The 14,383-nt window shown below is 52.5% G+C and overlaps 1 protein-coding gene across 1 annotated transcript in view; it reads right to left on the bottom strand.

Annotated features, from left to right (window-relative positions):
* EIF3E (eukaryotic translation initiation factor 3 subunit E) overlaps positions 1 to 8,172 on the bottom strand; it is a 40,522-nt gene extending 32,350 nt beyond the window's left edge. Inside the window, exons 1-3 of the mRNA XM_068117501.2 lie at positions 7,542 to 8,172; positions 7,304 to 7,421; positions 1,992 to 2,109 (exon numbers count right to left, since the gene is read on the bottom strand). Of these exons, the coding sequence (XP_067973602.1) occupies positions 1,992 to 2,109; positions 7,304 to 7,421; positions 7,542 to 7,631 (326 nt within the window). The 5' untranslated portion in view covers positions 7,632 to 8,172. The remainder of the gene's footprint in view (positions 1 to 1,991; positions 2,110 to 7,303; positions 7,422 to 7,541) is intronic.
* Between the last annotated feature and the right edge of the window lie 6,211 nt (positions 8,173 to 14,383).

The following is a 14,383-nucleotide window of genomic DNA, read 5'->3' as shown; positions in this document are numbered from 1 at the left end:
ATGCAAATACAACATAAATGACTAGAACAGTCAGAGAGATCGTTGATGACGACCAGAAAAAGCACAGGGCCCAAAACACTGCCTTGGGAAACTCCAGCCAGAACAGGAAGGGGAGATGAGGGAAATCCATTTAGGGCCACACGTTGACTGCAACCAGAGAGGAAGTCCTTAAGCCATGTGTAGATTTCCATGGATACCATAGGAGGAGAGTTTGGTGAGCAGAGCGGGGTGCCAGACCGTATCGAAGGCACGTGATATGTCAAGGGAGACAGCTCTGATTTCCTGTTTGGCATTGAGGACCTCCATCCATTGTTGAGACAGCAGAAGCAGCATGTCCAGAGTAGAGTGACCTGGTCTGAATCAAAATTGATGATCAGAGATCAAGCCATTGGAGCAGAGGAAAGATTTCATATCCGAAGCAATGATGGATTCCATGACTTTGCTGATAATTGGGAGCAGGTTGATTGGTCTGTAGTTGCAAGGATCTGTTTTTGCACCTTTTTTGTGTAAAGCGGTGATGTTGGCTGATTTCCAAGCCGATGGCAGATGACCTTGAGCAAAAGAGAGGGTGAAGAGAACAGAGAGAGGGTGTGAAAGATCGGCAGAGCAGGATTTTAGGACCCGTAGGCTGATGCCGTCTGGTCCAGTTGCAGAATCACAGTCGAGGTTTGACAGAAACTTCTCCACCTTGTCAGGAGAGAAGGACACAGAGTCCAGGAGCAGCTAGGTTTGACTGGGTACGGTGAGTACAGAGAGATGGGTTTGGGACACATGATTTTGAGGCAAACACAGAGTTGAGGCATTCAGCTTTTTCATGTGCAGAGTCAGCTGTGTAACTGTTTGAGGTAAGGGAGGGGATAGAGGGGGAACAAACACCAGAAATAGATTTGACCAGACACCACCAGGATTTGGAAGAGGGAGACAGGTTAGAGATTTCAGTCTTGAGAGTAGAGAGATAGTGCTTCCTGGCTCTCCTGAGGGTAGACACACACTTGTTCCGGGCTTTGTGAAAGGAAATGAGATTGCCTTCCGTTGGATTTGCCTTCCAGGAGGCGAAGGTAACCTACAAGGCCTTCATCTGCAGCTCAACGGAGTAACAGCTCTCACCTCTGGGCTGGCTCCCCACCTCACATCTTGGCCAGCTTGACGCCATGGAAACAAAGGCCTTCAACGTCATTGGAATCTCCCATGATGAAGCTGAGTCAATGGGCCTATCACTTTGCCATTGCAGACAGGTCGGTTGTCTCTTTATCTTCTACCGCCTCCTTTCTGGTATTGTGCCCTCTTCTGTCCTTTGTCGCCCCCCCCCCCCCCCACCCCCCAGGTTTCTGCAGGGCTCACGTTGTCCACGATCAACACCCTTCTGGTAAAACTACCAAAATCCACACAATCTCAGGTGAACGAACCCCCGTCGAAAACCAGGATCTTTTCTACTCCTTTCCCCACCTCCCCCCCCACCCCCCCTCATTAATCCTTCCCAAACCCATCTATCCCTGGGTCTCCAGTTTTTAGTTCCACTTACTTGATTGAGAGTATGCGGGTGTATCTATGTTGTTCAAGCTGTGCCCTCTCCATGCCCCCAGTCACCTCTTTTATAAATATATAATCATTTGAATAGTAAATAGTATTTAATCTGGAAAAAGGGGTGTCAGGATAGCTTTCAGGTATGCACACACACCTCCGAGCTGTCTAGCCTGGGTTTGAATCTCGACCGAGCTATAAATTGCAATCCTGGCGTTTCACCTGCTTCAATGTCTGTGCCGTCCATTGGAAAAACGTTAAGCCAGAATACTCGTCTGCCAGCACTCGTCGTTGGTGGATGTTAAATATCTCAGGGTGTTTCGCAACGAGTAGGCAAGTTATCGCTGTCACCCTGAACAAATTGCTATTTCCTTCCTAAATAAGCTCCCCACAACAAAGTAGGAATAAATGGGCGGTTCAAAGAAGTAGAGATTTAGTCCGGCCAACAAGTGAGGCCTAGAAAAACCCACCGAACAGTTTGCATTTGCCTGTTGACCTCTTCATCCTGAAACATCTTCACCATGGGTTCTGTCTCCAACTGCAATTGTTTTAGCTGTGCCACTACACAGGCACGTTTCTCCCGCAAGGCTGAAACACAACACGCAACGCACCACCCCGGTTACACACTCGGGGTTCCAACAGCGGGGCTGGTTGATAAATGTCCCAACCCAAAAACTTAAAAGACTTTCTAGAAAAACAAACTGTCACCAACAACATCCTCAAGGTAGCGGTGCACAAATCAGTCATGCAAACCCACGGCATCGAATAAATCACAATTGGTATGACTCTACAGGTTACGCATTGGTTGGACAGCTGGCCTGAGGCAAACCTCAATTGTAACTTGAGAAAGAAAAATAACAATATGTCCACAAATTTTGGTAAGCCTAACACATCTTTGGAAGTGTCATATTCACAATCGCAAGGCCCTCTCTGCAGGTTTTCCATACAGTGGAAAAAAAAAACCTAAGCGACTTAAAAGGTTTTTCGAATATCGAAAGGTTGGAGCCGATTGGCGTCATAGGCCTTGTGAAGAGAATGCTTATACGACTAGTGTTCCAATGAAATAGACGTGGGTCCAGGTTTCACATTGATGAAGGTTGGCAATTTGATAAGGAGAATACAAAACAAAAAACTTAACGAACGATTGTCATTTGCACAAAATGTGAAATGCAAATCAGTGCATCATTAGTAACACCCAATTAGGAGCATGCTGCGACTACAAATCCCAACTACAAAAGCTCGTATACGTGTATGTTGTATGCAAGTACTCAACTCTCAACTCGATGGTATTCATAGAATACGTACACTGCGCAGTCAACTTGTTACGAGCCAACTCTTCTGTTTTAAAACATTTTTTTTTCTTTGATCCAATATGGCTGCCAGACCACGTGAGCGATGACATCATAAATTTATATTCTCCGATATCATTGTTGCATAAGATCACACTCAATATATTTCAAACTGATCAGACCAAGCATTGTCCCTGTCGAATTATGACGTCATAATTATGGCACCAATGACGTCATCGTTAACAACACCTATTCCCCATATGGAGTTCTTTCCAATGAGCCTTGTTTCAATATTTTCCATGCAGCGGTTTTGGAGATAGAGGTTTTTTTTTTTGTTTTGTTTGTTTTTGTATACTGAATCGAGGCTCGTGAAAGAGCTAACATTTACTTCACAAACAAATCAACCACACAAACAAAATAAATAAAAAGAGGGAGTGGAAGACAAGATGTGGAGAGAAGGGGAAACACACAAACACAACATTTGAGAGCAGGGAGATGTGTGGAAGGGAGAGGGCTTGGGGGGAGGAGGCGTGGGAAGGGGGGGGGGGGGGGAGGGGGAGGGAGAAGTATAAAACACAAGGACACCCAGGACTTCCAGGACAGAAGTTGGTATTTCAAAAAAGTGGAATTGGGGTGAAATTAACGGGGGTAGAAAAGATAAAGGTTTTGGATGGAGGAAGATAAGAGATGGTGGTGAACAGCTGTTTTAAAGACCTGGAGGGTGGAGTGGGATTGAAGAGAGTGAGGGAGTTTGTTCCAGAGGTGGGAGAAAAGAGGAATGAAGGAGTGAAGGTGAGCAGAGAGTCTTGATTTTGGCAGTTTGACCATAAGAGGGTTGCAGGCAGATCTTGTGCGACCTGAAGGAATATTTGCGGGACAGAGCCCAGAGAGAGCTGGGGGGGGGCAAGGCCAGAGAGGAGTCGGTAGAAGACGGAAAGACCACCAACCTGCCTGCAGTGAGTGAGTGAGAGGCCCTCGGAGGTAGCTTCATCGCGGGAGATTCCAATGATTCTGAATGCTTTGGTTTCAACAGCGTGAAGACGAGCTGGGTGTGAGGCAGGAGCACCAGCCCAGAGGGGAGAGCAGTATTCCATTGAGCTGCGGATGAAAGCCTTGTATGTGGTGAGGAGCTCAGGTGTGCCAAGGAAGGACTTTGCACGACGGAGGATGCCCAGTCGGCGACTGGCTTTGGAGGCCAGATTTGAAATGTGGTTTTCCCAGGAAAGATCATGGCAGATAGTGAGACCCAAAAGCTTGAGTGACAGAGCTTCTTGGAGAGGATTATTCAGAAAGTGGATGGGAGGGTTGTCCAGTCGGTCTTTTCGGAGAGACATCGTAAGAGTGTGAGATTTGTCAGGATTGAAAGACATGTTCCACTTGTTTGCCCAGTCTGTGATTTTGTCCAGGTCTGCAGAGAGTGAGGAGGCTGCAGACTGCCGATCTGAGGGATGAAGAATGGAGCGACAGAGAGTAGAGTCATCAGCAAAGAGATACAGAGGATTTTCAAGAGAGTCAGAGAGATCATTGATGAAGACCAGAAAAAGCACAGGGCCCAGAACACTGCCTTGTGGAACTCCAGCCTGAACAGGAAGAGGAGATGAGAGAAACCCATTCAGGGCCACACGTTGACTACGACTAGAGAGGAAGTCCGCCAGCCATGCGTGGAGATTTCCATGGATACCAAAGAGGAGAGTTTGGTGAGCAGAGCGGGGTGCCAGACCGTATCGAAGGCACGTGATATGTCAAGGGAGACTGCTCTAATTTCCTGTTTGGCATTGAGGACCTCCATCCATTGTTGAGAAAGCAGAAGCAGCATGTCCAGAGTAGAGTGTCCAGGTCTGAAACCAATTGATGATCAGAGATCAAGCCATTGGAGAAGAGGAAAGATTTCATATCTGAAGCAATGATGGATTCCATGACTTTGCTGATAATTGGGAGAAGGCTGATTGGGCTGTAGTTGCTGGGATCTGTTTTTGCACCTTTTTTGTGCAAAGCGGTGATGTTGGCAGATTACCAAGCAGATGGAAGATGACCTTGAGCAAAAGAGAGGGTGAAGAGAACAGAGAGAGGGAGTGAAAGAGCGGAAGAACAGGATTTTAGGACCCGTGGGCTGATGCCGTCAGGTCCAGTTGCAGAATCCGAGTCGAGGGTTTGACAGAAACAGGTGTAACGTTTTTCGGTTTTTCCAAGATGGCACCTGTACCACATGACCTATGACGTCATGATTATCATTAAAATATTCTAAAGGAGGAGGCGCTCCTTTGGTGAAAATTTCGTGTCCATCAAACCAACAGTTGCTGAAAATTTTAAAATAATGATCAGATGGGTAAGTGTTGTATTTGTCGAATGATGACGTCATCACGAAGGCACCGATGACATCATCATCAACATATCTTATTCCCCATGGGGAGTAGCTGACAATGAGCCAGGTCTCAATTATTTTTTTCCATGGAGTGGTTTCACAGATATGGAGGTGTGAAGTTTTTCCAAGATGGCGCCTGTACCACGTGACCTATGACGTCATAATGATCATTAAAATATTCTAAAGGATGTGCTCCTATGGTGAAAATGTCATGTCAATCGGACCAACGGTTGCCGAGAAAATGAATTTTTAAAATGCAGACACGGCACACGTCACACGTACGCAACTGAATGCTTAGCCCCGCGCAGGGTAACTAGTATGGAGCGAAGAACCCATGTGCCGCACCGGCACTTTCTGAAAGGTCTCTGACCAAATGAGTGTGCATGCCACCCACCCCCCTTGCAGCAAGTACTGGTGCGGAACGAGAGTTCAAGGGTCCGTGACAGTTACCAGGTGGTATTTGGATATATTCACACAGGACAGATTGCCAGATCTACTCTTGTAGGGAATCCCCTCTGCCCTGTTGATGGTCAGTGCACCAGAAACTTTGTTCATGAACCGATTAATTTTCCCAGAGGGAAAGGATGGGAATGGTAGGGTCACACTCCGACCGTAACCGTGCTGTCCTGACGAATCCGGGCGGCAGAGAAGAATGCAGAAGATTTGGCCCCTCACTTGCGTTGGGAGGATACAACCACCGCGAATAGGCGTCCCCGATAGTTGCGGGAACCACCATTGTAGATCATTCTGAAAACATCCACCGATCTTCAATTTCTATACAACTTGACGACATGCACTTCACCCTTCAAAAAATATGGACTGTGAGAGATTCAGGGCCCCCAGTCTTTGCGGAAGGAAGAGTTGGAACGGCAGTACGGCAGGGGTGATGGTAGTATATATGTATATACGAGTAAAAGGCCGTCAAATATGACGGGTTGGCACAGTTTATTCGACAGTGCAGTCTCGTGAACGTGCCAAAGTCTGAAGCCTCAGCCTAGTGTCAGGTGTGCTTATATCTTCTTTATTTTAGATATCATACGGATGTAAATGAACGCTCGTTTTACACCGCGCATTGTGCATCACGTGCGGCAAATTTCACCTTCCTGCACCTTGCATTTATTTTTATTTAAAAAAACGCTTCTGTACACCACCCTTGAGGCTTGCTTTGCAAGCCACCGTCTACAATTACAACAGAAGAGACATAATTTACTCATTTATGGAAAATGTTTTTCGAGTTCGTTTTATTCTCAAAAATAGACGATAGTGAACACACATTCTTGTTAAAAGATTGGCCTTTAAAACCCACACTTATGAAGGGGACAGACATCTGCACAAACACAGGAAGAAGCATTGAAGGAGAGGGAGCATGGGGGGGGGGGGGGGGGGGAGAGGGAGCATCTGGGGGGGGCAGCATGGGGGGGAGGGAGCATGGGGGGGGGAGCATGGGGTGGGATGGAGCATGGGGGCGGAGGGATCACGGGGGGGGCACGGGGAGGGGGAGGGGCAGGGAGCAAGGGGGGGAGGGAGAAAGGGGGGGAGGGAGCAAGGGGGGGGGGGAAAGAAGCATGGGGGAGGGAGGGAGGGAGAGAGCATGAGGGGGGGGAGGGAGGGAGAGAGCATGAGGGGGGGAGGAGCGAACATGGGGGCAGGAGGGAGCATGGGGGGGTGGGGGGAAGCATGGGGGGGAGGGAGCATGGGGGGAGGGAGCATGGGGGGGAGGGAGCATGGGGGGGAGGGAGCATGGGGGGGGAGGGAGCATGGGGGGGAGGGAGCATGGGGGGAGGGAGCATGGGGAGGGGGGAGCATGGGGAGGGGGAGCATGGGGCGGGATGGAGCATGGGGGCGGAGGAATCACGGGGAGGGGGAGGGAGCAAGGGGGGGGGGGAAGGAAGCATGGGGGAGGGAGGGAGAGAGCATGAGGGGGGGAGGAGCGAGCATGGGGGCAGGAGGGAGCATGGGGGGGATAAGAGCCGTGTGCGAGTCATGGGGTAAAGGTTTACAAAGAGTCATTCATAAGGAAATAGGTCAAAATTTCGCTACATGTGAGTACGTAATAAATAGACAGTTCCTTCGAAGAACCTCGCACACCATCCAGGCGGAGGACTCCCTCGTTTTCTCGCACGTTCATTACCTGCTGGAATCTCCTGGATGGGATTGAGGTTTTTATACACGTCCATGGCGAAATCCACCATGTTCGTGTCACTCAGCAGGTCCAACTTGCCTTGCAGTAACTCCTTCTCATCGTAAATCTGTCGGAGCATGAAAACGCAGGAAAAGAAACCTCATGATGATGTTATTGTTACACAATCAATGATGCACTCGTTAATCGTCGGTGCACGGAACGTCATTAAAAATGACGTGCTCTTCACCTCCTTCACCGAGAGGAATTCTAGGAGTGGAAAGACCAGGTGTCTGTCCAGGAAACGTCCGATGCGGGTCGTGAGATCAAACTCCGCCATGGAGCCACGTGAGAGGCCTGCTGGGGCGTTCGGCGACTGAACGGAAGAACCTCCGGGTCAGGGTGCAGGATACTTCGGCTCCAGGCCGCGGTCATTGATTTCTACACTGTACTATACTGTAACTGGATAGGTTGCCTCACGTCGATTGGTCCTTAAGCCACCGGAAGCTCACAGTCCGCCATCTTTCTCCACCCACAATGCGGGAGATCCCGTTGCGTCAATACATATATTTGCTTCATACTGCATAATTCCGCTGGGAATTCCACCTTCCTACTTTATTTGATTCAAATCCCGGTTTGAAAAAAATCGTTCTTATAGTATGTTTCAAATGCCATCAAGGGCTGATTACGGTTACACAAACCGCGACCGTACTCTTAAAGCCACCGGAAGCGCACCGTCCGCCATATTTCTCCACCCAAAGCAAAGGAGATCACGGCGCTGATCGGTGTTGCGACGACTGTGTTGATCATCGGTCAAAATTTCGCTACATTTGCGAACGTAATAAATAGACAGCGTCTTCGAAGGTCCTCGCACACCACCCAGGTGGAGGATCGTTTATGAAAGGGCGCGCCGCCCTCCAATTAGGCGTCCTCCTCTCTGTGCCAATTCGTCCTCCAATTCGTCGTCCTCCTCTCTGTGCCAATATCTGAAAAAAATCGTCACTTTTCATCCTATTAACTTGAAAATTAAACAGGAATTGCAAAGTGCATCATTGAATTGGGAAAGCATCTATTTTTGAGGTCAAAAGGTCAAGGTCACACTTCAAAAATCCCCCAAAAAATCATCTATTTTCATCTGAAAAATCATCTATTTTCATCCGATTGACCTGATCAAGATAAATTTTAATCTTAAGGTCAATTTTAATTTAAATGAAATGGACAATTTGATATCTCCATGGCGACTTTTTTGGGAGAGGGGGGTGGGGGGGGAGAGTGGATTTTGCAAACGATTGCGTGTTTGTTTGTTACACTACTTCTCCTCCAGTTTCTCCTACAGCATGACCCCAAAGAGTGCATAAGGATGTTTTTATCTCTGCAGGTGGTCTTGAGGGGTTGGGAGGGAGGAGGAAGGAGGAGAGGGAGGAGGTGGCTGGAAATTCTTTGTAAATGTGTATCGTGTATCGCCACCTCCAGGTGGAAGAGGGTATTACAAGTATTACCTTTTATAGTACAGTATTCCTCTCCCCACGTCAGTGATTTGAGGTATTTTGAATAATAAGCAGGAGGCATGTTTTTCTTCATGCACGTAACTCGGATTTTTTTTGGGGGGGAGCAAATGAGGGAGCCGTCAGTTGCCTATACACTGCCCAAATAAAGGTAAGCATCACAAGAGCATGCATGCTTCATAGCATAGTCCGTTCAATTCAAAGAATACTTACCCTGCACAGTCAACTTGGTGTGAGCCAACTCTTCTGTTTTTGAACGTTTCTTTTTTTTCTTTGATCCAATATGGCTGCCAGACCACGTGGGCAATAACATAATAAATTAATATTCCCTAATATAATTAATTGATGCATAGATCACGCACAATAATTTTTCAAACTGATCAGACGAAGCATTGTCCATGTCGAATTATGACATTGAAGGAGCTGTGCTCCAACGCGAGTCGAAAGGATTGACGCGACAAAAGACGGAAATTCGTCCGAGTTGCTTTATTGCACAAATCAAACTCGGGTACGCTGAAAAGCCCGTTTATCGGGCGGCAATATATATACACATCATGCCGGAGCGTTTGCCCGGGAAAGGCGAGACCGGGCGTGCCCGGGCGTCCTGGGCGAGCCCTGGAAAGGCGAGTCTGGACGTGCCCGGGCGTCCTGGGCGAGCCCTGGAAAGGCGAGTCTGGACGTGCCCGGGCGTCCTGGGCGAGCCCTGGAAAGGCGAGAGCGGGCATGCCCGGGCGTCCTAGGCGAGCCCTGGAAAGGCGAGGCTGGACATGCCCGGGCGTCCTGGGCGAGTCCTGGAAAGGCGAGTATGGACATGCCCGGGCGTCCTGGGCGAGCCCTGGAAAGGCGAGAACGGGCATGCCCGGGCGTCCTGGGCGAGCCCTGGAAAGGCGAGTCTGGGCATGCCCGGGAAAGACGAGACCGGGCGTGCCCGGGCGGCTCGGGCGAGCCCGGGAACGGCGAGACCGGGTATGCCCGGGAGAGGCGCGTCTGGGCCTGTCCGGGCGGCCTGGACGAGCCCGGCATGGTGATCGCTCCCTGGCCGCGTCCTCGGTAGGTGCAAGGCGATTGTGTATACCCAGCGGTAACCGCTACAACATCATAATTACAGCACCAATGACGTCATCGTTAACAACACCTATTCCCCATATGGAGTTCTTTACAATGAGCCATGTTTCAATTTTTTCCATTGAGCGGTTTTGGAGATATAGTGGTGCAACGTTTTTTGTTTTTTCCAAGATGGTGCCTGGACCACGGGACCTATGAAGTCATAGATATCATTAAAATATTACACAGGAGGAGGTGGAGCTCAGATGGTGAAAATTTCGTGTCAATCGGACCAAGAATTGCAGAGAAAAATAATTCATACTGATCGAATCAAGCATTGTCTACTCTTCTCTACAATAAACAAACTCCTCAGCCCCCTGGACACCACCACCCAGTCATTCACAGTAGACAACTGCATCTCCTTCCTTTCATTCTTCCAAAGCAAAATTGACAACATCTACAGCAGCTTAACCACCACCGCACCTGCTCCCCCTCAAACCACCTGCCCCCCCTTATCCTGCCAACCCCTGTCTCAGTTCTCCCCAGTCTCCCCAACTGACCTCTCTGAACTCCTCATAGGAATGAAAACTGCCACCTGCACTCTTGACCCCATCCCTTCCAGCTTTGTCAAGGCCTCCCTTCCTGCTCTCTCTCCACTTATCACTGCAACAATAAACTCCTCCCTGTCTACAGGCATCGTCCCACCATCCCTCAAAATTGCTGCTGTTACCCCCATTCTGAAAAAACCTGGACTCAACCCTGACACCCTTAACAACTTCAGACCCATCTCCAACCTACCCTTTCTGTCAAACGTTTTGGAACGCACTGTAGCCACTCAACTTAAACATCACCTCTCTACCAATAACCTCTATGAAACATTCCAATCCGGATTCCGCTCCAACCACAGTACTGAAACTGCTCTCCCCAAAATCACCAACGACCTTCTCCTCTCCTCTGACGCTGGCAACCTCAACATTCTCATCCTCCTCGACCTCAGCGCCGCCTTTGACACCATCGATCACACCATCCTCCTCACCCGACTTGAATCCACCTTTAACGTTACCGGCACTGCCCTCTCTTGGATCAAATCATACCTCTCTGACAGACGCCAGTTCATCTCCATCAATAACTGCAAATCCCCCACTGCTCCCCTCCCCCAAGGTGTCCCCCAAGGTTCAGTTCTTGGCCCCCTCCTCTTCATCCTTTACCTGTCCCCCCCTCGGTCACTTAATCCGCCGTCATGGTCTCCAATTCCACTGCTTCGCCGATGACATCCAGCTTTTCATCTCCACCAAGTCCATCTCCACCGCCACCCACTCTATCCTGACAAACTGCATCACTGAAATAAAATCCTGGCTTCAAATCAACTTCCTCAAGCTTAACTGTGATAAATCTGAAATAAACATCATTGGCCCAAAAACGCTCTCCAAATCCACCCACAACTTTGCCCTCAACATCGACGGTTTCCCAGTATCCACCTCCCCTAAAATCCGGAATCTTGGCATTGAGGAGCTGTGCTCCTACGGGAGTCGAAAGGATTGACGCGACAAAAAACCGGAATTCGTCCGAGCTCCTTTATTGGTAAAACGAAAACTCGGGTACTCTGAAAAGCCCGTTTATCGGGTAGCAATATATATAAGCACAATCAAACACGTCATGCCGGAAGCCACGCCTCCCAAGCCGGGCGCGGCATGCCGATCGGAGCGTTTGCCCGGGAAAGGCGAGTCTGGGCATGCCCGGGCGGCCTGGGCGAGCACGGGAAAGGCGAGTCTGGGCATGCCCGGGCGGCCTGGGCGAGCCCGGTACAGTGATCACTCCCTGGTTGCGTCATCGGCAGGTGCAAGGCGATTGTGTATGTTCAGCGGCAACCGCTACACGCGCCCCCCCAGAATCGACTTGCACCGGCAGGGTCAATTTAAGGGGGGTCCTGATGACCCGGCCGAAGCGACCCCTGCAGGGTCGTGGGGGGGGGGGGGTGGGGGTCCGGTGTGGTGGTGGGTGGTCGAGCGGGGGGAACCGTGGACGGGGAGCGGCCTCGCCGCGGAGGAAGGGCCAACCGTGGTGGTTGGTCGACGTCCAAGTGCGCCGGCTTGAGGCGGTCCACCGAAATCCGGTCCGACCTGCCGCCGACGTCGACGACGAAGGACTTGTCATCCTGTCGCAGGACCCGGAAGGGCCCGTCGTACGGCGGCCGGAGTGGCCCCCGGTGTGCGTCATGACACACAAAAACGTACTCCGCTGTGCGAAGCGCTGGGGGGACGTAGGACTGGTGGCCACCGTGGCGGGACGTTGGCACGGGGGCAAACCGTCGGGTGGCCTCCTGGAGGTCCAAGCGCTGGCGAGCCGCGGACCAGGGACTGGTAGCGTCGGGCACGAACTCGCCCGGGACACGTAGCGGCTGGCCGTAGACGAGCTCGGCGGTGGACGCCTGGAGGTCCTCCTTGGGGGCCGTGCGGAGGCCCAAAAGGACCTATGGCAGCCGGTCGGCCCAACCGCTGTCCTGAAGGCCGCGCACGGTGAAAACGCTCGCACAACCCGTTGGCTTGGGGGTGGTAGGCCGTGGTACGGTGGAGCTTGACCCCCAGGTTGCGGGCGACCGCGCCCCAAAGCTCGGAGGTGAACTGCGGACCGCGGTCCGAAGAGATGTCTGCCGGTGCGCCAAAACGGGCGACCCAGGTGGCGATGAAAGCCTGCGCCACGTCGGCGGTTGTGGTGGAAGCGAGGGGAATGGCCTCCGGCCACCTGGTGGTCCTGTACACCATTGTGAGCAGGTGTGTGAAACCTCGTGATGGGGGAAGGGGGCCCACCAGGTCCACGTTGACATGGTCGAAACGCCGTTCGGGCAGGGTGAAAGGTGCCAGCGGGGCCTGGGTGTGGCGGTCGACCTTGGCCCGCTGGCAGGCCGTGCAGGCGTTGGCCCAGTCGCGGACATCCCATCAAAGTCCGTGCCAGACGAAACGCGCCGACACCAGCTTCTGGGAAGCTTTCCGGCCCGGGTGAGAAAGGCCGTGGAGGGAGGCGAAAATGCGGCGCTGCCAGGTAACGGGCACGACGGGGCGAGGCTGGCCTTGGGAGACGTCGCAGAGCAGGACAGTGTCCGCGAAGGGGACGTCGGCCAGGCGGAGGCCCGTGTCCGCCGCCCGGAGGGCTTGCACCGTGGTGTCGGCGGTCTGGTCGGCCGCCATAAGCGCGAAGTCCACGCCCAGGTGGACCGCGTTCGCGCTGGCCCGAGAAAAACAGTCGGCCACGGCGTTGTCTTTTCCGGCGACGTGCCGGTTGTCCGTGGTAAACTCCGACACGGCAGAGAGGTGGCGCTGCTGGCGGGCCGACCACGGCTCCGTGACTTTGGCCAACGCGTAAACCAACGGCTTGTGGTCGACGAAAGCCGTGAACGGGCGGCCCTCCTGGAGGTGGCGGAAATGGCGAACGGCCAGGTATAGACCGAGGAGCTCGCGGTCAAATGTGCTATATTTTAGCTTGTTCGGCCGGAGTTGCCGGCTAAAAAAAGCGAGTGGCTGCCAAACCCCGTTCACCCATTGTTCATGTACGGCGCCCACCGCGTAGTCGGAGGTGTCCGTAGTGAGGGCGATGGGAGCGTCGAGCACCGGGTGAGCAAGCAGCGTTGCGTCGGTGAGGGCCAGCTTTGCGCCTGTGAATGCCACGTCCATGTCTGCGGACCAGACGATGTCATGCTTGGCCGGCTTGCCCCGGAGGGCTTCATAAAGGGGCCGCATGAGCTGAGCAGCACAGGGCACGAAACGGTGATAAAAATTCACCATGCCGAGGAACTCCTGCAGGGCCTTGATGGAGCGGGGACGCAGGAAATTGGTGATGGCCTCGACCTTGGTTGGCAGCGGCACGGCCCCGTTCTTGGTGATGTGGTGGCCCAAAAAGTCAACGGCCGTCGTGCCGAAGTGGCATTTGGCCGGGTTGACGATTAAGCCATGCTCGCTGAGGCGTCCGAACAGTGTTCGGAGGTGGAGGAGGTGCTCGGCCCGGGACGTGCTGGCGACGAGGATGTCGTCCAAGTAGACGAAGAGGAACGGCAGGTCACGCAGCACGCCGTCCATCAAGCGCTGGAACGCCTGGGCCGCGTTCTTGAGGCCGAGCTGGGGGGACGTAGGACTGGTGGCCACCGTGGCGGGACGTTGGCACGGGGGCAAACCGTCGGGCGGCCTCCTGGAGGTCCGAGCGCTGGCGAGCCGCGGACCAGGGACTGGTAGCATCGGGCACGAACTCGCCCGGGACACGTAGCGGCTGGCCGTAGACGAGCTCGGCAGTGGACGCCTGGAGGTCCTCCTTGGGGGCCGTGCGGAGGCCCAAAAGGACCCATGGCAGCCGGTCGGCCCAACCGCTGTCCTGAAGGCCACGCGCGGTGAAAACGCTCACACAACCCGTTGGCTTGGGGGTGGTAGGCCATGGTACGGTGGAGTTTGACCCCCAGGTTGCGGGCGACCGCGCCCCAAAGCTCGGAGGTGAACTGCGGACCGCGGTCCGAAGAGATGTCTGCCGGTGCGCCAAAACGGGCGACCCAGGTGGCGAT

The sequence above is a fragment of the Myxine glutinosa genome, chromosome 5 (genome assembly GCF_964187855.1).
Source record: "Myxine glutinosa chromosome 5, kmMyxGlut1.1, whole genome shotgun sequence".
NCBI classification, from domain to species: Eukaryota; Metazoa; Chordata; class Myxini; order Myxiniformes; family Myxinidae; genus Myxine; species Myxine glutinosa.
The sequence above is the reverse complement of the archived record's forward strand: the minus strand, read 5'-3'. Positions and strand labels throughout refer to the sequence as shown.